The following is a 21,704-nucleotide window of genomic DNA, read 5'->3' on the forward strand; positions in this document are numbered from 1 at the left end:
CCCCTGGTATTTTTTGTTGTTTGTTTGAAGCCCTGGCTATCCTGGAACTCACTCTGTAGATCAGGCTGGCCTCATACTCAGGAATTTGCCCGCCTCTGCTACCCGAGTGCTGGAACCAAAGATGTGAGCAAACACACCCCATCTCAGCCTTCTCATTCTTTTAAAAAATGACCTCAGTAGAAGACTGCCCTCCTTTCATAGTGAGGAAGAGTCAGGATGGGAACAGAGACAGGATGACCAACAGTCACTGTACACCACGGTACAGCAGACAACACTAACCAGCAGTTTGATTCCATCACTATGGCTACACTTTAATAACCACGTGCTTTAGACACACTGCTGAGCCTTCCTAGACCTTAACGTCCTAATGTGTAAAGTGAAAACAAAACCACCCCGGGCCTTGTGGGACTGACAGGATCGGATGCATGTGCGGCACTCAGTGCTATGTCAGACTGAGTGCTCCATCAGCAGGACTATCCCATGCTCACTGTCCAGAGAACCAGCAAGGGACAGAGCTAAGACTGGGATCCAAGCCTCTTACTTTTAAAATTTTTGATTACATCACTCCCAGAATGCCACTGGCCCACTAACAGCAACATATATACCTTATCACCGGTGCCCACTTACCCAGATGTCACATTTGCCAGGAAAGAAGCGCTCAGGGATACGGGCCGCGTAGAGGGCAGCTCCTGTGATATAGAGGCTAGCCATGAGCATTAGCCAGCCTATCTGCCCTATGGTGGCAGCCTTCAGGAACCCTTCTGAGATGACATAATGCAAGGTAGGGATGATTCCACTCAGACCCAAGCCCACGAACACTCCTAAGTCATCAAAGAACAGAAGAAAAAGAGAATACACAAGAAAAATAAGAAACAAGTCAATGTTATGACATAGTTCAATTTACTTTGATCAACTTTCAATATCAAAGTAAGGTCACTCCTGTTTTAAAAAAAAGAAGTCCTTCAAACTAGACATCATTCATCACACAAGACAACGCAGCTACGTTCTACCTACAAACCCAAGAAGCCTCACAGTACACCAGGCTGTGTAAGCAGCCCTATGGGTTGGTTACAAAAACAAAACCCACGCTGCCAAGAGCGTTAGAAGAGAAAAAGCATGGAACTTGTTTAATCTTGAATTCCACTTTTTCACAGGCAGGCAGAACACAACAGGCTGTTGTTTGGTAAGCTCTCCTCACAGACTCTAGGACCTCAGAACTGCCAGTAAGTTGATAGCATGCCACAACATATATACATGGATGCATACGGACTCACACTCAGAAACATGTGCACCTAAAGGAGAGGAAGAAATGGCTTTGCTAACTACATCAAAGTTGAGGACCAAACAGACTCAAATAAAAACTATCCCACCCCTCTTCTATCCTCTAAAGCACTGCTACACTGTTCTTTTCCTTGCATATGAACGAAGGCTAATAGTACTTTTCACTCTCAAGTCAAAGGCTTGGGACTTAACCTTCTAGTGTTTCTAAACAGTAGAACGCTCAGCTCCACTCGGCAAAGATGTTCTTAGTTCATAATCAAGCAGGGTTAACGCCACCGACCTAGTGGAAAAATCCAAAGCTGGTGTTGCCTATTGCTTACTTGCTCCTGTGCAATGTCACTGCCACGAGGTCAGTTCTGTTTCTAGCATTCTAAGTGCATGCAAATAAACGAAGACGTGGCTTTTTCTAACAAGAAGTATGTGTTATAATACCACTAGGGAGGCACTGGATGTTATTTTAGGACAGGAAGCAGAAGACACAACTTTAAACTCAGAGTTCATAAAGACTGTCAGAGTCACTCAGCAGAGGCTACTGCTTTTGAAATTAAAGGCAGTGTTTTTCAAACTTTTGGTTCTGCAAATGCCACAATTGAACATGAAGATTGTCAATGTCACAGGGCACTCAGTAAGCACTACCTAAATATCAAAGGTTATTGGAGCATAATCAGCATGAACTCAGGCCTCATTTATCAAAGCAATTCAAATTAAAATATAAAATGCTAAATATAACACAAGAAGAATGGGTCACAAATACACTAAGCTGAAAGAATACAGAAGTCATTACAGAAGTTATTCCTTAAATAAACAACACTGCCCAAAATATATATGTGTACTCATCGCTGCCCTTCCACCCTGAGCTTCCTCGTAACTGACCACCAGGTAGAAACCTAACAGCAAGCAGGACAGTTACTGTATCTCTGCACTGAAAAGCACAGCATTTGATTCTAACAGTGCACCTTAAATGACTGGGGATGACTGCACTCACCTGCTCTGACCCCCCGATACTGAGGGGTGGCAAACATGTCCCACTGAGAGACGATAATGGCTGCAATGCCCAGCACACAGATGACAATCAGGTAGATGAAGCAAGGTTGTGGGTTACAGTAGAAAGAATAATAAAGCCAAGGAACAAAACTTCCCATGATCAGAAGAGCAATACCAGAGTAATCCAATCTAGGATTAAAATTTAAAAGAACTCCATTTAATGCTAAAAAATTATCATCCATTATAGGCTCCAATTAATCCCCCATGACTTATGACATCAGCAACAACTAAGAAACAAACTGGGCTGTTGGCATCATTTAAAGGAAACCATTCGTGTGTGTGTGTGTGTGTGTGTGTGTGTGTGTGTGTGTGTGTGTGTGTGTGTGTGTGTGTGTGTGTTAGCATCAAGAATCCTGCCAGCTCTGTTGGAGGTTCCTGCCCTACTGCCCCGAAAGCATGGCTGATAACAAGGATATCGGGAATACTTACTTAGAGAAGAGTCGGGAGACCCCTTCTGAGTGGCAGTACACCGTGTGGAAGAGCCATGAAAAGGAAAGGCAGAGAATGGCTCCCAAGAAGAACAACCCGAAGACCACTTTCTCTTGCAGAGGGGCCACAAAAGATATATTTGGGCGAAACATATAAAAGATCCCCAGGCACAGGAAGAATACACAACCTAGGAAAAGAATGCGAGAAATGGATAAAATGCTCCCTTGGACAGGATAGTGTTGTAGTGCGTACAACACTAGCAAGAATACTAGAACCATAAATCCTATGAGAAAAAAAATCAAAACAAAATGTTTATGCAAGATTTTAGTTTACTTCCAATGCTGCTGGTGTCATGCACACGTTAACATTACAAACTTTGAGCACAGAGAATACAGTAAGTAGTTGGGGATGTAATGTGTGTTTCCCAGTGTGCACAGAGCCCTGGGTTCCATCCTTAGCACCCCAGATAAGATGACACCCACCTTTTTTTTGTTTTTTTCGGAGCTGGGGACCGAACCCAGGGCCTTGCGCTTCCTAGGCAAGCGCTCTACCACTGAGCTAAATCCCCAACCCCTGCTAAGCGCTTCTGATGTAACCCTTTAATTCATTCTAATCAGGTAATTTGAATTAAAAAATTATCTGACTTAGATGCTATCAACAAATGTGATTATTCTCTATTCTCTCTCACTGTACTAGCAGGAACTTGGAGACATAGTAGAAACTGAATATAAGACTGAGATAAGAAACACAAATCAAGCCTGGTGGTGATGGTGGCCCACACCTTTAGTCCCAGCACATGGGAGGCAGAGGCAAGTGGATCTCTGAGTCCAAGGCCAACCTGGCCTACACAGCGAGTTCCAAGATGGCCAGGGTTACAGGTTACATACACAGAGAAATGTTCTCGAAAATAAACAAAAGGGGCTGGAGAGATGGCTCAGTGGTTAGGAGCCTGCTCTTCCAGAGGTCCTGGATTCAAATCCCAGCAACCACATGGTGGTTCATAGTCATCTGTAATGAGATCTGATGCCCTCTTCTGGTATGTCTGAAGTGTACTCATATGCATAAAATAAATAAATAAATCTTAAAAAAAAATAAAGAAAATAAACAAAAAAGAAATTCAAGTCAAATGTAGTCTAGCCAGAAACTAGTACACTCCCAGGCCTGTACAACTGTCAGGACTAAGTGCAAACCACCTTCATCCTGCTGCATGCAGCCCTGTACTGTCCTGCTGCCATCCGATCCTCTCTGCTCCCTCCAGCACTTGACAGTCACTAACCTACTTTCTGTGCCTATGAATTTGCCTTTTCTGGATGTTTCACATACATCACTCAATTGTAGCCCGTTGTGTCTCTCCATTTAATTAAGTTAAGGACACACTCAACCTGTGAGAATTATCAGTGATTCACCATTTTAAAGCCAAATTCTTTTTTTTAAAAAAATCTTACTTTTACTTATTTATTTTGTGCATGTGTACAGGCCAGAGAACAACCTGTAGGAGTAGGTTCTCTCCTTCCACCATTGTAGGCCTCGGGATTTAACTCAAGACATAAAATCTAGAGGCAGCAGCCTTTACTTACTGTCCATCTCACTGACCCCCAAACAACATCTGATCCCATGGCTAAACCATGTGTGGTTTATCTCCTCAGCAGCTGGCTGTCTCTATTAATAATGTTGCTAAAACAGCCATATACAGCTTTTGTTGAATATTCAACAGAAGCAAAACTGCCAGTGACTCTGTTAGCTCTCTGACAACCTACCTACTGTTTTCCACAGGTGCTGACCCATTTTCATTCCTATTAGCAGTATTTCTCTATATCCCTAGTGGCCAAGGCTTACTTCCCATTTTCTTGATCACAGCAATCCTGGAGGTAGTGAAATGGTATCTCACTTCTCTCTGTATCCCCCCCCCCCCCCCCCCAGAGCTGGGGACCGAACCCAGGGCCTTGCGCTCGCTAAACAAGCGCTCTACCGCTGAGCTAAATCCCCAACCCTCTCTGTATCTGTCTTGTAGTCCCTAAATGACTAATAACATAGACCTTTTCCAACTACACATGTGTCATGGATACACCTTCTCTATAGAAATGTCGACAAAGGGGCTGGGGATTTAGCTCAGTGGTAGAGCGCTTACCTAGGAAGCGCAAGGTCCCGGGTTCGGTCCCCAGCTCCGAAAAAAAGAACCAAAAAAAAAAAAAAAAAAAGAAATGTCGACAAAGAGGCTTTACTGCCCTCACAGAAGGGTGGGCTGTTTATACTGCTGACTTACAAGAGTCTGTGGTAGACTAGATATAACATGACTTGCAAATATTCTCTCACTCTGGGGGTTATCCTTTTAACTTTCTGACAATATTCTGTAACAAACATGTTTTTAACTTTGACAAAATCCACTTTTCTTCTGTTGGCTACATGTACTTTAGGTATCAGTTCTAAGAAACCTTTACCTAACCTAGGTGACCAGGACTTACATCTATGTTTTCCATGAGGCTGATGCTGAACTTTATCTGTTCAAGACAGAGTCTCCCTATACATCACCGGCTGACCTGATCCGATCCTGTCTCTCCTCCCAGGTGTTGGGTTAAATGTGTACAGCCACGTCTCACCCTACTTCATTCTTCTTTATAACGGCTACCTCAGCTAAACTGCTCCTTCTACTCAAAGATTGTCCTTTGTCCCCACTGTATTATTTATTTAATTTTAAAAAAATCATAGTGGAAAATGTTTCATATTCTATTCATATCAAATGAAATTTAACTATAAATAATCTAAATAATGACTAAAAAAAAACCTGCTTAAACTTTCTAACACATTTTCCTCTCATTGATTATTAAAATACTGTATTTTATATAGTAATTCCTGCTTGCCTTTGAGGCCACTGTCTTAAGATTTAAGGAGAAGACAGGTATGAGGTACACAGAGTTAACTGGAAAAGGCTGAAGGATCATGAAGTCCAGACTAGCCTGGGGTACATAGTAAGACCCTAACTCAAAACAAAACTGTAGGAGAGAGAAAGATGAGTTAGTGGTAATAAAGTCACAGCACAAGTTAGAATTAACAAAGGGTAAACTAATGAGAAATTATCACTGAAAATCTGAGGGAGATAAACTCTATCACCTTTTTTTGAGTGCTATATCAATGCCCACTGACATTACATACCTAGGAGATGTGTCCAAATGTTGCCCGTCTCTGTGTGTATTCTAAAGATGCTCTTAAAACAGGCCCGGAAAGAAGGCATAGGAGGCCGGTGTCCATGGAGAAGGAAGTCATTGTCCTTAAGCCAATCTGGCAGCACATCATGAGGGATCACTCGCCATCGACCTTCCCACACCTAGTACATTGAAGAACGGTATCAAGCTATCTGTGACTTCAGCTGTCATTCAGCAACACTGTCCCCAAACAACTTTTATTGTAACATCTTATGTTGTTAAAAATAAAATACACTGCCAAAAAATTTACTTCTAAATGGTAGGCTTTGTTAAGAACAGTAAAGCATAAACATATATACCAAATTATGCCCGAAAAGACCTTTGTTTTAGTCCAGCTAAAGGAATGAGGAATTCCAAATCCCAGCTACACTGATCTTCATCATGGACAACAGAAGTTACCTCAGATAAAAACATCAGTCCTTAAATATGACTACTTTATACTTAATGTTCTTGTTGATACAAAAGACATTACAGACTCAGTTTCATGTCTTATCCTAAAGTTTCCCCTCCTCTTTCTGCTACAAGAAAACTGAAGTGTTAAATGGAAAAGGCACAAGTTAGGAAATTCGGAGTCTGTTATTGACAAGTATGAGTTTAATCAATCACAACAATCCCCAAGGCTTAGTTTCCTTGCCTATAAAATAAGGATAACAGCCATTTACCCAATGAACCTTGAAGATCGAACAAATGTCATACAGACCCTCATGAGTATACCCTGACAGCATCCCCTGGGTTGATCCCCCTGGGTTGGATCACCTTTCTATTTTTAATCTCCTAGCAAAAGGACGGCCTCTGCACAATCAGAACTGCATCCACCCCGGGGACGTCCTGGGAAGGGAAAGGACCTTTACACTGCTAACACTGCCTACTACCTCCCAACAAAGTCTGTTCACTGAACCTTATTTATTTTAACCCTAATATCTCAGCACAAACCTCACACCATGATGATCAACTTCATCCAGAATCCAGCAGCTGTGCCCTGCAGTGCGTCCACCTGACACACTAGAAAGCGAGATCCAACTACAAATTCTCAGGATTCATGACCTCTCCTACTGTGCCCTGGGGTCTTGGAACAAAGCCAACAGCAAAAGCTCATAAACTGAACTCTCCCCCCACTATTCCGAAAGACTGTCACCTGCCCACTACTGCGCCCCTTCACAACCTGTTTCCTGTTCTCTGTCCTTTATTTCCTTACCGACAACTATAAAAAGCTTTCCTTTATGTGAAACTTCTATTCTCCCAAGGCAGTGCCAACTTCAGAACAGATGCGGCCCTCCCTTTTAAACCAGACCCATGTCTTATCCCTTATCCCTCCTTCCCCTCCTTTTGTCTCTCTCACCTTCCAGTTCAAACCTCAGGGCCTATGCTCACTGAGGCTAACCTGGCTAATCCATGTATACTCCTAAAATAAAGTAAAATAAGCCAAGAAGCCTCTCCTCTTGAATGTTTCCTGCTACTACCTCAGTTGTTCCATGTAGCCACAGGACTGCTTCCAAGACCTCCTATGGACAAAATATTCTGTAGATGCCTAAGTCCTTGAATAAAATGGCACAATGCAAAAAAAAAAAAAAGTATATTTGTGCATCCTATTTTTCTAATTATTTTCATTCTTCTTTTAAAATTTTATTTTCCTCAGACAGGGTCTCATAATACTGTTTAAGATGGCTGTGAATTCATAGGCTAAAGTGATCCTCCTGTCTCAAGACTACCAAGAAGCTAAAAGGATGCAATACGCTGAAGGGAAAAGAGGCCACAATACTTTAACACCAGCCTCTCTAGACATAAAAAGAACTTATATATGTACACACATACACATAGTGAACATGGGTGACACAGGGAGGAAAACTTACACTGACTTAAGATCATACCTAGTTGTGAAGGTTAGTTTTGTGGCCTGATAGAATCTAGAATCACCAACAAGAGACTCTCATTGAGAGACTACCTAGATCAGTGTGACCTGTGGGCATGTTTGTGGGAGACTGTCTTGATTTCATTAACCAAGTTGATTTCATAACTCGATTATATTAACTGAGAAGGCCTGTCCATGTGGGAGACACTATTCCCTTAGTTTAGGTCCTGAACTGTATGTATAAGAGAAAATGAAAGCTGAGCCCAGCCATACGTGCACTCATTCTCTCTGCTCGTGACCACAGGTGAGACTGTTTCAATTGCCAGATGCCATGGCTCCCTAATTAATGGTAGATTCTAATCTGGAATTGTGAACTAAAGTAAACCCATTGCTCTCCTAAGTTGTTCTGTTGGCCTATTTCATCACAGCAACAGAAATGGAAGAATAAAAATTGGTACCAGAAGTGGGATAACTGCTATGATGAACCTGACATGATTCTTACTCCATTTGAATTAATTTTTGTATGTTTTTACTGGAATATAGAAGCGTTTAGAATTGCAAGCTAAAATAGCCATCGGATGCTAGGCACAAAACTTACTAAGTTGTCCTTGTGGGAACCTGGAAGAATGCTGAGAGAAATACAAACAGTGGAGGCTAAGTTCATGAGCTCTCAGAGGGTATCAAGAATTCTACTAAGAACTTGCATAAGGGCCATCAATGGGATATTTGGCCAAGAATCTGGCTTCATTCTGCCCAGGTCCTGAGAATCTAGGTGAAGCTGGTTTCCCTGTGAATAATAAACTAGAACTTAAGAGTTATGGGTTGGGTTGGGGATTTAGCTCAGCGGTAGAGCGCTTGCCTAGCGAGCGCAAGGCCCTGGGTTTGGTCCCCAGCTCCGGGGGGGGGGGGGGGGGGGGGAAGAGTTATGGGTTAAAATAACATCTCTCTCCCTTAGGTTTCTTTTTATCAGGATATTTCCTAACAGCAAAACGAGACCAACCAGGATACTACCCAAAGCACAGCACTTTCTTATCTCACTGAAAAACCTACCAGTCTTTCTTTTCATTCCCAACAAGTGACTTCAATTCTACCTATCTTTAAAAACCAAACAAACAAAAACCTACAAGGGGTCCTAAATACTCAATGAATCACAAAACCATTTAAGAGACAAAAATATACTAGCTGTACTGAAAATACAAAATGCACATGGCATTTTTGAAATTTCTACCTCAGCAGCTTGATTATCCATGGACTATATAGAAACAGCAACTACACTGTCCACACTAAACAGCAGGACAGATTTAGGTATGGCTTCTTAATAACTCTAGCACAACCTCTCCAAATTGTTCATCCTGTCTTATCTACACTACTCTTCTAACCTTTATCAGGGGAGATTTATATTCCAATGGGTTATATTCGGCTTATACAACAATGTTATCAATGTACTTTACAAATATGTCTTATACAAAATTAAAGTCAGGAGACTTCTTTGTCCTCATCCTGCCATGGTTTTCCCCCTAAGCAGAACAATAAGCAAAGGACTGTCACCTTCTTTCAATGTCTGTTTGAGAAAGGCTAAATAGATAGCAAAAAAGTCGTAAGAAATTGTAATCTTACCTTACAAACAAACTCTTCCATTCGTTCCATAGCATGATGGGCTTGTAGGAGAGGGGACATGCCCATAAACCCTTCATCTTCTTGGGAGTTGTCATCGTGACACTCGAGTTCCTCGGGGCTCTGCAAAGACATCACAGCAATAGTCAAGGGCAGGGCCAATCAACATGCTTTCCTGGCAAATGCAAAGGTTTTAAAGTCAGGCATCAACAACACAGTAGGCAGAAAGTTCATTGTTGGCCATGATGGGGTACACCTTTAATCCCAGTGGAGACAGGCAGAGCTCTGTGAGTTTGAGGCCAGCCAGGGCTACATAACGAGACCCTTTCTCAAAGAAACAAAGCCAAAACCAAAATAAAACAAAACAAATACAAGCAAGTCAGACCCACGTTTTTCAATTCTGACAGACGAACTACTGCCTACCACACAGCATCGCCATGCTCACTTCACAGTCTGGCCCTCAAACAGCTTTATTGTTTCCTTTTGGTTTTACTTCCCTGGGCCAATGAGAGATGAATGAACTGAATTTGATCCCTGGAACCACATAATGGTATGGAGAACCAAAATTCCACAAGGTTATCTGCTGATCCCCACATGTATACCCTGGCACATGTGCCTCACCCTCTGCTGCATCATGCGGTGACCACCCACCTTCACTGCTCAAAACGGGCGGGTCTGGAGAGGGGACCTGGTGCCCACAGAGGCCACAATGTAGAGAGCGAGCTGGAGAAAAAGCAGGAACAAATAGATGGCCCTAGGAGCCTCTTGGGACAGGGTGATGTGGACGACCAGGAGATGCTCCCCGGCCAGCTCCTTGTGTCAGTCTCCATAACATAATCTTCCATAACACGCCCCAGTGTGCTGCCCTGTGGCTACTTTCCCACTTTGATACATTCACTCGGTGTGAGCCAGTACAGGGCAGAGATGGTTTCGATAATCTCAGAAAGCAGACTCTAGAGGAAGAGGGCAGGAGGCAGCAGGAGAAGAGGCGAAGCAATGCCTCAGGATCCACAAGCTGCTCGAGCCCAGAACCAGATCAAAGGAATCCTCTCAAGAAGGGTCATCTTCCTACTTGCCCGCCAGAGTAATACACAGGAAAGGTAGGGATGAAATCTGTGTAGAAATATCTCAGAACAGTGGCCGAGTAGTATACTCTATGACTGATTAAACTGGCATCCCAAACTACTGCCTATTTTTATTAGGAAACAAGGTGTATGATTTACACTCCCAATTTACAGAAGTGATTTGAACACTAGGGAGAGCTAGAGTATATCTACACGGTACAGCCCTTGCCTAGCATGTACAAAAGCCCAGGGTCCAACCCATAGCACCTTCAAACCAAACCAAACCAAACCAAACAAACACAGCTTAGGGCATTACTTTTTCTATTTAGAATGTATTAAGTAATATTACAAATGCCCAACTCCACGCTGGTTCCACTTCTTGTAGCATGAATTGTTTGTTACTACTATTTGGTTTTGTTCAAAAAAAAAAAAAAGAGAGAGACAGAAAACTTTTCTCATTTGTCACCTTGTGTATAAATGCACACAGTACGTAAGATCCATCCACACACCCCAAAACAGTTTTAACTTACAAATAACTTAGACACAACACACACATACTATATAAGTCCAAGGTAAGTTTTCAGTCTTTCTGAGACAGGTCTCACTGCATAGCCCTGGATAGCATGGACCTCACTATGGATAACAGGCTGTAATAGTTCATAATTGCAGATTAAATCACTGCCCTCTGAGGAGCACAAGCTTACAGCCTAGGACACAATCTACCAGCCCCACAACCCTGCACGGACAAAGTCTCACCGTGAGTACCAATGCACCTGTAACAATGACTGACTGCTGCTCACACTTCTGCCATCACAGCACGGCTTCTACATCTGCCCTCTTCCCCTGAGAAGCTCAACAAAACACTAAAATCTACCTCTGTCCTTAGCACTCTACTGACCCCAAGATATGAGAGGTTCTACGTACAGACATAATTTCTCCAAATTATCACTGACAAGGCTGTTTTAGAAAAACTATTGGATTTAAAAAAAAAAAATTCTGGGCTTGAGGGAATGCCCCAAAAGTTAAGAGCATTTGCTGTTCTGTCCAGTTCCCAGTATCAACATGGAAATCTTACAAGAGTGTGATGGCTCCAATCCCAGGGGTCCTCCTCCCTCTTCTGGCCTCCAAAGCTTCCAGGCACACTTAAATATGTACAGGTAAAACAGTCACGAGCACAAAAATAAATAACATTTAAAAACAGTTCTCTCTTAAGATAAAACAGTGACTATGATTTTAAGAGCCAGCAGAAAGGTGCAACTATGAAATCAAATAATATCTAAGCTTAATAAGAAACCAAGTTTTGATAGGTGTGGCACATGTCTCTAATCCCAGCACTGGAAAGCAGAGGCAGGCAGATCTCTGAGTTTGAGACCGGCCTGGTCTACAGGAGGACAGTTGGGGCTACACAGAAAAACACTATTTCAAGGGAAAAAATACAAAAAAGCAAAAGAGAAACCAAGTTTTTGGACTGGAGAAACGACTCAGTGTTTACAAGAACTTGCTGCACAATCACGAGGCCCAGAGTCCTCACACAGGAATCTTTCTAAAAAAGAAAGTTTTTTTAGGAGCACAGCAACTACTTAGCACACATGAGGTCCTGGGTAAGTCAGGGCTGGCACAGTGAGTGACGCTGCTTGCTGCCAGCCTTGCTGAAGGCCTAAGTGTAATCCCTGAGATCCATCAGATCGGAGAGAATTCAACTCCCAAAAATTGACCTCTGACTTCTACATATGTACCATGGTACATGTATGTGCATGTGTACACACACACAACAAATGCAACCTAATAAAAAAAGATGGCTCAGTAGCTAAGAGTATTTGTTCTTACAGAGGAACTTGGATTCAAGTCCCAGCACCCACACAATTGGTTCACGAGTGTATAGAATTCCACTTCTAGGAATCTGGCACCCTCTTCAAGCCTCTAAAAGCACAGGACATACAACTCATATGCAGACAAAACACTCATACATAAAATTTTAAAAATTTTTTTTAAACTTTTTTTTTGGAGCTGGGGACCGAACCCAGGGCCTTGCGCTTCCTAGGCAAGCGCTCTACCACTGAGCTAAATCCCCAACCCCTAAAAATATTTTTTTACTAAGTCAACATCTCTACTCCTCTGGAAAACCACACATAATATTACACATATGGATTCTTTTAAAATCAGCTCATCTCCATAAATGTTTGCTTTACTTGTGCCCTCCAAACTTTTAACTTACATTTTCATAGTAGGAAGAACAAACAGGTGTCTCTAAACTGGGCTCCAAATCTCCGTGGTGGTTGTCATTGTTACCTCCCCTTGTATCATCAAGTTGGTGCCCTTTTCTGAGCCTTATATCTGGCTCTGGAGTCCTGGTGCACCCCAATCGGTGTTCGGTTGGCTCGTTCATGGGATACCAAAGCCTTCCTTACAAAGTGGTCTTTCTTTCTGTCCCTTCTTCTTGGGAGAATGGATTTCTAAGGGATGGTGAGTTGACCCTATGGAGAGAAAAGTTATACACATGAGTGCTACAAAGACATATGAGCTACATTATTATATACAAAAGCAACAGAAAATTCAATCACTAAAAAGAGCAGTATTCTTAAAAACTTATACCCCACTGCTAATAAAGATTGCCAAAATCTATCAATTAATAAAAAAATATGTGCAATATTTTTAATTATAAAATGTGGTTGTATGAGTTTATGCAGATAAAATAATTACTAGAAAGTATTCAAAATCATGCTCCCAGCATAGAAGCACACATAAAGAACCCAGAAGCTAACAAAATCATGCTCCCAGCATAGAAGCACACATAAAGAACCCAGAAGCTAACAAAAAGACTACTTACATTCCACTACACTCTGCCTGTGTCTTTTTTCAACCCTACCACTTTGTTTTCGGTTAAAAGCATACCTAACTGAAGCCAGGCATGGTAGTGCACACCTGTAATCACAACACTCAGAAACCAGAGGCAGGAGGATGTCTGTGAGTTTGAGGCCAAGTCTATATAGCAAGTTCCAGGCCAGCCAGGGAAAGATTGTATAAAAAACAAACAAACCAACAATCTTAAATGTAAAAACAGTACATTATGTTTACATATTATGATATATTTTACATAACTAATTTCTTTTAAACAATACAATGACCAGGGTTGCTTTTACTTTACAAATTAGAAAACCAAAATTACCACATTTTTTAATAGAAAAAAACTCTAAATTTATGTAATGCATAAAACAGTAACATTTTATACTCAACATGCTTAATATCTGATACTTTTTTAGTTGCTCTGGTCTCTGACTAGACTATCATGGAAAGCAAGAAATTTGGGTGAGAGCATAGCCCTTTTATACCTGCAATCGCAGATGATGCTGTGCATATAAATATCTAATACATGACAGATTTATTTCAATGGTCTTGAGTGGTGAAAACTTTCTTAAATCATCTTTCTCCTGACTAATCTGTGATAATTTTATCCCCTACAAGTTCTAGCCTTCCAAGCCCTTCTCATAGCCATGTTTTGTTTTGTTTTGTTTTATTTTGTTTTGTTTTCCGCAGCTGGGGACCGAACCCAGGGCCTTGTGCTTGCTAGGCAAGCGCTCTACCACTGAGCTAAATCCCCAACCCCCCAAGCCCTTCTCATAAACCTCTTAATTCATAGCACACAAACGTATGCTAGACAATCAGTTAATAAAATGGATTACCATAGTTAATCCATCTAGAAGGAAAGAGCCAGGAACATACTATGCCCTGAAGTGCTAAGACACATCTCACAGGGGAAAGGGAGGAGAGGAACAAAGTGAAAAGGCCTAGACTCCATGAGGAGCCAAACTGTTTCGACTATGTGTAACCTGTATGTAAGTTATACCTGTATATAAGTAAGTTATGCTAAGAACTAGCCAAGGAGTCTCTGACTTGAGTTTACTACTGCAGGATTTCTCTAGTCACGTTCAAAGTTCATGAAGCAAGAACCACAAGGAACCAGAAAGATGGCTCCGCAGTTAAGATTTCTTATTTTTCTTAGGGGAACCAGGTCCAGTTCCCAGCACCCACATGTTGCCTCACAACAATCTGTAATACCAGGTCCAGGGGATCTGATGCCCTCTTCTGGCTGCAAAGGTACCACACATGAACACGGTGCACACACCTGTGCAAGCAAAATACCCATACACATATATCATTTTTTAAAAAAGACTATACATACAATTCTCTACATAAACTCATATAATATTCATATACATAAACCACTTGCCTAGCTTGCCCACACCCTGAGTGTAAATCGCCTCCAAACACACGCACACACACACTTTCCACCACCACCCCACCCCCCCGGAGCTGAGGACCGAACCTAGGGCCTTACGCGCTCTACCACTGAGCTAAATCCCCAACCCCCCCACACACACATTTTAAGCTATAACCAAACTTGAGACTTTATCAATCACATAAAGACAATAGCGAGCTAATATTTTAAGAGAAATTATGCTAATGGTTCATGTTTATTTATAGTTAAGCTATAATTCCAGCTACTAGAAAGATGGTGAAGCAAAGAAGGTGGAAGGTTGGAAGTCGACTGAACAACTCAGCAAGACTGCATCAAAATAAAAAGTAAAAGGAAAGAAAACAGAAGTAGCTTAGTGGCAGAGCTTGGCTATCATGAGCAAAGTCCTAAATTCAATATCAAGTATCAAAGCAGGGAAGGGAAGTTGACCATTTACAAAACCACCTCATACCATCCATTTTCAATTTAATTAAGAAGCAGCTAACATTTACTGAGAACAAACGCTTAAGTTCTCTACTGAGGAACTTATATGTAGCTGTCTTTCAACTCTAGTTTAAGAGATGTGAGAACTGAAGATCGAGGACAACTATTAAGGTACAATGAACAAACAAGCTGGCTTGATAACCAGCTCTCTCTCAGACTTCGTGGACACGTGCTTTCCAACGCCCGAGAAAACAAAGACGGAGGTGCACTTGGAAAACAGCTTGAGCACTAAAGTCAGCGGTCTGTACCACAAGTAACTCACATAACCAAGATTTTTGTTCTCTCATCCGGCACTGACCTATTCCTATAATTCAGCATGTGGAAGGCTGAGGAAGGAGGATCACAAGTTAGAGGCTAGCTCAGCTGTATAGTAAGGTCCAGGCTAGCCTGTGCTATTAGGAGATATGGCCGTGTCCTCAGCACAGGGCGTGAGGTGTCAGAAGTTCAAGCCAGGTCTAGTGGCTCATTGGTTTTGCTGCTGCCTGCTGATCCGGATATAAAACTCTCAGCTCCCTCTCCAGCACCATGTCTGCCTGCATGCCGCCATGCTTCCTGCCATGATGGTGATGGACTAAGCCTCTGAACTGTAAGCCAGTCCAAATTAAATGTCTTGTAAGAGTTGCCATGGTCATGGTGTCTCTTCACAGCAATAGAAAACTCTAAGACAAATACACAGTATTAATAAAGTTTAGCCCACATCAGGTGTGAGAATGCACCTCTCTGGGCTGGAGAGATGGCTCAGTGGTTAAGAGCACTGACTGCTCTTCCAGAGGTCCTGAGTTCAATTCCCAGCAACCACATGGTGGCTCACAGCCATCTGTGAAGAGATCCGATCCCCTCTTCTGGTGTATCTGAAGACAGCTACAATGTACTTACATACAATAAATGAATAAATCTTTTTAAAAAAAAAATGCACCTCTCCAAAGGCAAAAAAAAAAAAAAAAAAAAAAAAAACCCAAATAACAAAACCCTCTGGGAACCAGAAGCAGCCCTCACTACAAACCAAAGCTGCCAGTACCTTAATCTTGGACTTCTTTGCTATGAGAACCTTAAGAAAATAAAATTCTATTCTTTACTCAATCTAAAGTACTTTGTCATAGCAACACAAAACCGGTTAAGGCATGAATTTAACTTCAACTGCATTACAAACACACTGCTACAAAGCTCCCCACCTCACTCACTACTTTAGATCTCTGAAGTCACAAATTCTATCTTTGAGGACAAGAACATAACTAGAAACATAACGCAGTTGGTAGAGCACTTGTCTAACATATACTAGGTCCTGGGCTCCATCTCTTATCACCACATAAAACTGGATGCAGTGACACATGGTAGTCCCACTACTTGGAAAGCAGAAGCAGGATCAGAAAGTCATATATCTCGGCTACAAAACCTGTCTAAATAAAAAACAACAACAACAACAACAAAACCAAACAGATGAATAGATGTAAATGTACACTATGACACTGTGTAGCATTAATGTATATAATTATTTTACTCCTTCACTTTGTAATCCTATAACGAAGATGAATTAAATAAAGAAAGCAATTGTTACATGCTACTAAACTCTAGTGATTTCCTCAATTTTATTATTCAAATTTTCTTTGGCTCCTTTTTACAAAGTTATTTCCTCGTTAAAACATTCATACACAATGTTACCATAACTGCATTTAACCCAAAACATTTTCTTCACTTGGCTCCAAGTTACTAGCCAGTAGCTCACTTCTACATGAAGGACTCTCCTTTGGCATTTTTGTTTGGTTGGCCTGGTTTGGATGTGGGAAAACTGCAAAACTGCAAATTAAGGTCAAAGTCCATCATGACAAGATAGCCTCTGAACTCAGGGTAATATGGGAAACTACCTTCATCAGTGGGGCTTCCCTTTCTCTGACCTTGTCTGGGGAATCTAAGGCCCCACTTACACCTCTACCTACAGAATGTCATGTAGTCTCAATTAGATTACAGGATCAATTTCCTTTATCCTGATTAGAACCTGTTCAGCCAGCACCTGAGATTCCCAGAAATGCTTCTCCATGCTAATGAGGTCTTCCAGTGCCCTAAGCCTCAACCAATGACTCTGTCCATCCTGGATGTTCCTACCCTCAGTCCCCCAAATTATAAGCTTGAATCACCCTAAGTAAAGTTGATCTGCCTCCTCATAGCTGGTCCCAGTGTTGTTATTCACCCTACTTACAGGGCTTCCCAACACCCTCACCCCAGATCTTTGTCTGCTCCCAATGCCCTTCTGGACAACACACGGCTGGTGGACAATTCACAAGGGCAAGGAGACCCACATTTGGTTTTTCAAGCCAGGGCTTCTCTGTGTACCCCTGGCTATACTGGAACTCATTCTGTACAGTAGGCTAGCCTCAGAGATCCACCTGCCTCTGCCTCCCAAGTGCTGTGATTAAGGTGTGCACCACCACTAGCCCCTTTGGCATTTCTTACAGGGCAGATCTTATGGTAATGAATTTTCTCAGCTTTCTTTCTCCAAAACTGCCTTAGTTTTTGGGTTTTATTTTTTTTAAACTTTTGATGGTTTTGATAGATATACTGGACCCAGTTCAATTCCCAGAACCCACGTGACAGCTCACAACTGTCTGCTAACTCCAGTTCCAGTGGATCCAACACCCTCACAATGTAGACAAAACACTAATGCACATAAAGGAAAAAGAAATCATTTTTAAAAAGAAACAAATCTGCATTTAGTAGAATCCTTGCCAGGCACTCTTCTCTTGCTACTTCCAAGATGCCCTGGTTTTCAACGGTTTGGGTAAGTATTTCCGGGTACATCTCCGGATGGAAGTGTATGTTACTTCCAACTAATTAAACTTGGTAATTTTACAGACTCAACTCTTGGGTCAAATTAGAAAATTATTTTATCATTGTTTATTTAAAATAATCTCTTTGCCCTTTTTTCTCCCTCTGGAACTCACGTACTGATTAGATTGCTTGATAGAATCCCACAAGTTCTTTAGGCACTGCTCACTTTATTTTTTTTCAGACTTCTAAATGAGGCTAAATGACACTTTTTCTTTTTTTTTTTTTTTTTGGTTCTTTTTTTCGGAGCTGGGGACCGAACCCAGGGCCTTGCGCTTCCTAGGTAAGCGCTCTACCACTGAGCTAAAAACCCAGCCCTAAATGACACTTTTTCAAGTTCGCCAAATCTTCTGCCTGTTCAAATCTAAATCGTTTAATCTTCGAAGGCCGCAGTGGGCTGGGTGGGGTCTTTTTTTAAGCAGCAGGTGGTATTATTTCAGAAGGCTTCAGGGGCTTCAAAGGTGAGGACGGCAGAAGTAGGGCACTAAGACCTTTGAAAGTTACAGCCCACCTTGGTTTCCATCTGCCCTCTACTTCCTGAGCCATCAGCATATGAAGCAGCAGCCAACAGCAGGTTCCTAATAACCACAGGCCAGTGATTGTGCCACCCTCCCTACCACAAATGGACAGTTTCCTCTTACCAGTGCTTCTCAACCTTCCTAACGCCAAGACCCTTTAATACAGTACCTAATGTTGTGGGGTGTAAGGGGTGGTGCTGATGCTAAGGTCCTGTTCCCCAACTGGTTCTTGATCCATCAATAAAGATGCTAGGGACCAACGAGCTGGGCAGAATAGGTGGGACTTCCAGGTCCCCACAGGCAAGCTGGCAGACTCAAGGGAAGGAGGAGGAATTTCACCATGCTTCGGTGGGAGAAAAGATGACCAGCCATGTGAGATTTTGGTTGAAGTGGTCAATGGCCAGTCTATTTGATTATGCCTGGGGTGGCAGGGGAAGTCTAGGAGTGCCCAGTCACTGAGTTAGCAAAGGCATTTTACGATTAACTGGTGTGTGTGTCTGTAGGAGTTGTTTTTTATCTGTGGACCCAAGGGAATCTGGGTGGGGGCTGGTATCACAGTCTGCCTGCAGCTTAAAGCGGGTCAGCAAAAACCACACCTTACAGTGGTGACCCCCAACCATAAAATTATTTTTTTGTTACTTTGTAACTGCAATTTGACTACTGTTATGAATCATAATGTAAATATTTTTGGAAACAGAGGTTTGCCAAAGGGGTCTCAGCCCACAGGTTGAGAACTACTGTAACTGTAAACCAAAATAAACCCATCCTTCCTTATCCTTCTTTGTCCAGTCTCGTGTCACAGCTACAAGGAAAGGAAAGTGATACAGTAACAACGGCCTCCTCAATTCAATTATACCGTCTATTCAGAATGGCTCGCTTCCTGGTATTACTTCCATTCCTTTGTTCATATTCCATGTTAGTTACTTCTCCGTGGTTTTCATTTAGCTTCCCAATAAAATGTAAGATATTTAAGCCGTGCCTACTGTCTAGTTCAGTGGACAGTGTCTGAGGATTTATTTGGTTCCTTTGAATAAGCCCTATTTCCCTGATTCTGTGGTTTGGGGGTTTCTCTCCTATCAAACATGTGGTACCTAAGCAGGGAGTGGTGGTTCTTCCACTTACATGTACATAAACCACACAGACACATACACATACATGTACATAAACCACACAGACACATACATATACATAAAACCACAGAGACACATACATATACATAAAACCACAGAGACACATACACATACATGTACATAAACCGCACAGACACATACATATACATAAAACCACAGAGACACATACATATACATAAAACCACAGAGACACATACACTTACATGTACATAAACCACACAGACACATACATATACATGTACATAAACCACACAGACACATACATATACATAAAACCACAGAGACACATACACATACATGTACATAAACCACACAGACACATACATATACATAAAACCACAGAGACACATACATATACATAAAACCACAGAGACACATACATATACATGTACATAAACCACAGAGACACATACATATACATGTACATAAACCACACAGACACATACATATACATAAAACCACAGAGACACATACACATACATGTACATAAACCACACAGACACATACATATACATAAAACCACAGAGACACATACATATACATAAAACCACACAGACACATACATATACATAAAACCACAGAGACACATACATATACATGTACATAAACCACACAGACACATACATATACATAAAACCAGAGACACATACATATACATGTACATAAATCACACAGACACATACATATACATAAAACCAGAGACACATACATATACATGTACATAAACCACACAGACACATACATATACATGTACATAAACCACACAGACACATACATATACATAAAACCACAGAGACACATACATATACATGTACATAAACCACCACACAGACACATACATATACATAAAACCAGAGACACATACATATACATAACATGCACATAAAAGCAGAGACACATACATATACATGTACATAAACCACACAGACACATACATATACATAAAAGCAGAGACACATACATATACATGTACATAAACCACACAGACACATACATATATATATAAAGCCACAGAGACACATACATATACATAAAACCAGAGACACACACATATACGTAACATGTACATAAAACCACAGAGATACATACATATACATAACATGTACATAAAACCAGAGACACATACATATACATAACATGTACATAAAACCACACATACACATACATATACATAACATATACATAAAACCACACAGAGACACATACATATGCATAACATTTAGAAATAAATCTTTAGTCAGATGTGATAGCATAGTCCTTTAATTCCAGGACTTGGGAGGCAGAGCCAAGCAGGTGGATTTCTGCTCCTCTGAGGCCAGTCTGCTCCATACAGGAAGCTCCAAGCTGGCAAGGCTACAAAGTGAGATGCCCTTCACTGCCTATTTCTAAAATAAATAAAAATAAAACAGGATGGGTAGGAACATTTTCTCCATTGGAATAACCATTGGTAAGCAAATGCTCACCCATGTAAAATCCCTAATGAAACTCATTAGTTCATACCACCCCCAAAAAAGACATCAAAGTAAAAACTGACATGAAAGTATAGGGGCCTAGTGAAGAAGAGGAGGATTAACGGAAGGGTGAAGGGAACAAGAGCGTGAGGTAAATATGATCAAAATGCATATGTACATAAATGAAAATGTCACAACAAAACCCATAGGACTAATAAACATTACTTTTAAAATTAAAAAAATGAGGTTGGATATGGCAGTTCACACTGATAATCTCAGAAGTAGGGAGGTTGAGGCTGAAAGCCTGCCATCTGTCTGAGGCCAGACCGAGCTACAATAGTGAATTTAGGCTATGACCACACATCGAGGTCACAGCTCAAAAAAACAAAAACAAAAACAAAACAAAACAAAAAAACAGCCAACTAAACACCAAAAATTTCTTGATAATCCTTAAAGGTTACTGTCACCAATTTCTCGTTTATAAATTTCATTCTCTTCCTATATTCCCCATAGGTAGATAAGAACACAGAGAGAGGTAGAAACAGGACCAGAAATCCCAGGCCATC

At 41.4% G+C, this 21,704-nt stretch overlaps 1 protein-coding gene across 7 annotated transcripts in view; it reads right to left on the reverse strand.

The window, feature by feature from the left end:
* Nucleotides 1-21,704, reverse strand: part of Adipor2 (adiponectin receptor 2) — a 65,702-nt gene that overhangs the window by 3,662 nt on the left and 40,336 nt on the right. For 6 of the 7 annotated variants that reach the window (XM_006237184.5, XM_063286113.1, XM_063286112.1 and 3 more), the window contains 6 exons: nt 12,697-12,955; nt 9,421-9,540; nt 5,905-6,076; nt 2,755-2,941; nt 2,267-2,454; nt 628-821 (listed from right to left, as the gene is read on the reverse strand). In XM_006237184.5, the coding sequence (XP_006237246.1) occupies nt 628-821; nt 2,267-2,454; nt 2,755-2,941; nt 5,905-6,076; nt 9,421-9,540; nt 12,697-12,867 (1,032 nt within the window). In that variant the 5' untranslated portion in view covers nt 12,868-12,955. 7 annotated transcript variants of the gene reach the window in all.

The sequence above is a fragment of the Rattus norvegicus genome, chromosome 4, assembly GCF_036323735.1.
Source record: "Rattus norvegicus strain BN/NHsdMcwi chromosome 4, GRCr8, whole genome shotgun sequence".
In the NCBI taxonomy this organism is placed as follows: Eukaryota; Metazoa; Chordata; class Mammalia; order Rodentia; family Muridae; genus Rattus; species Rattus norvegicus.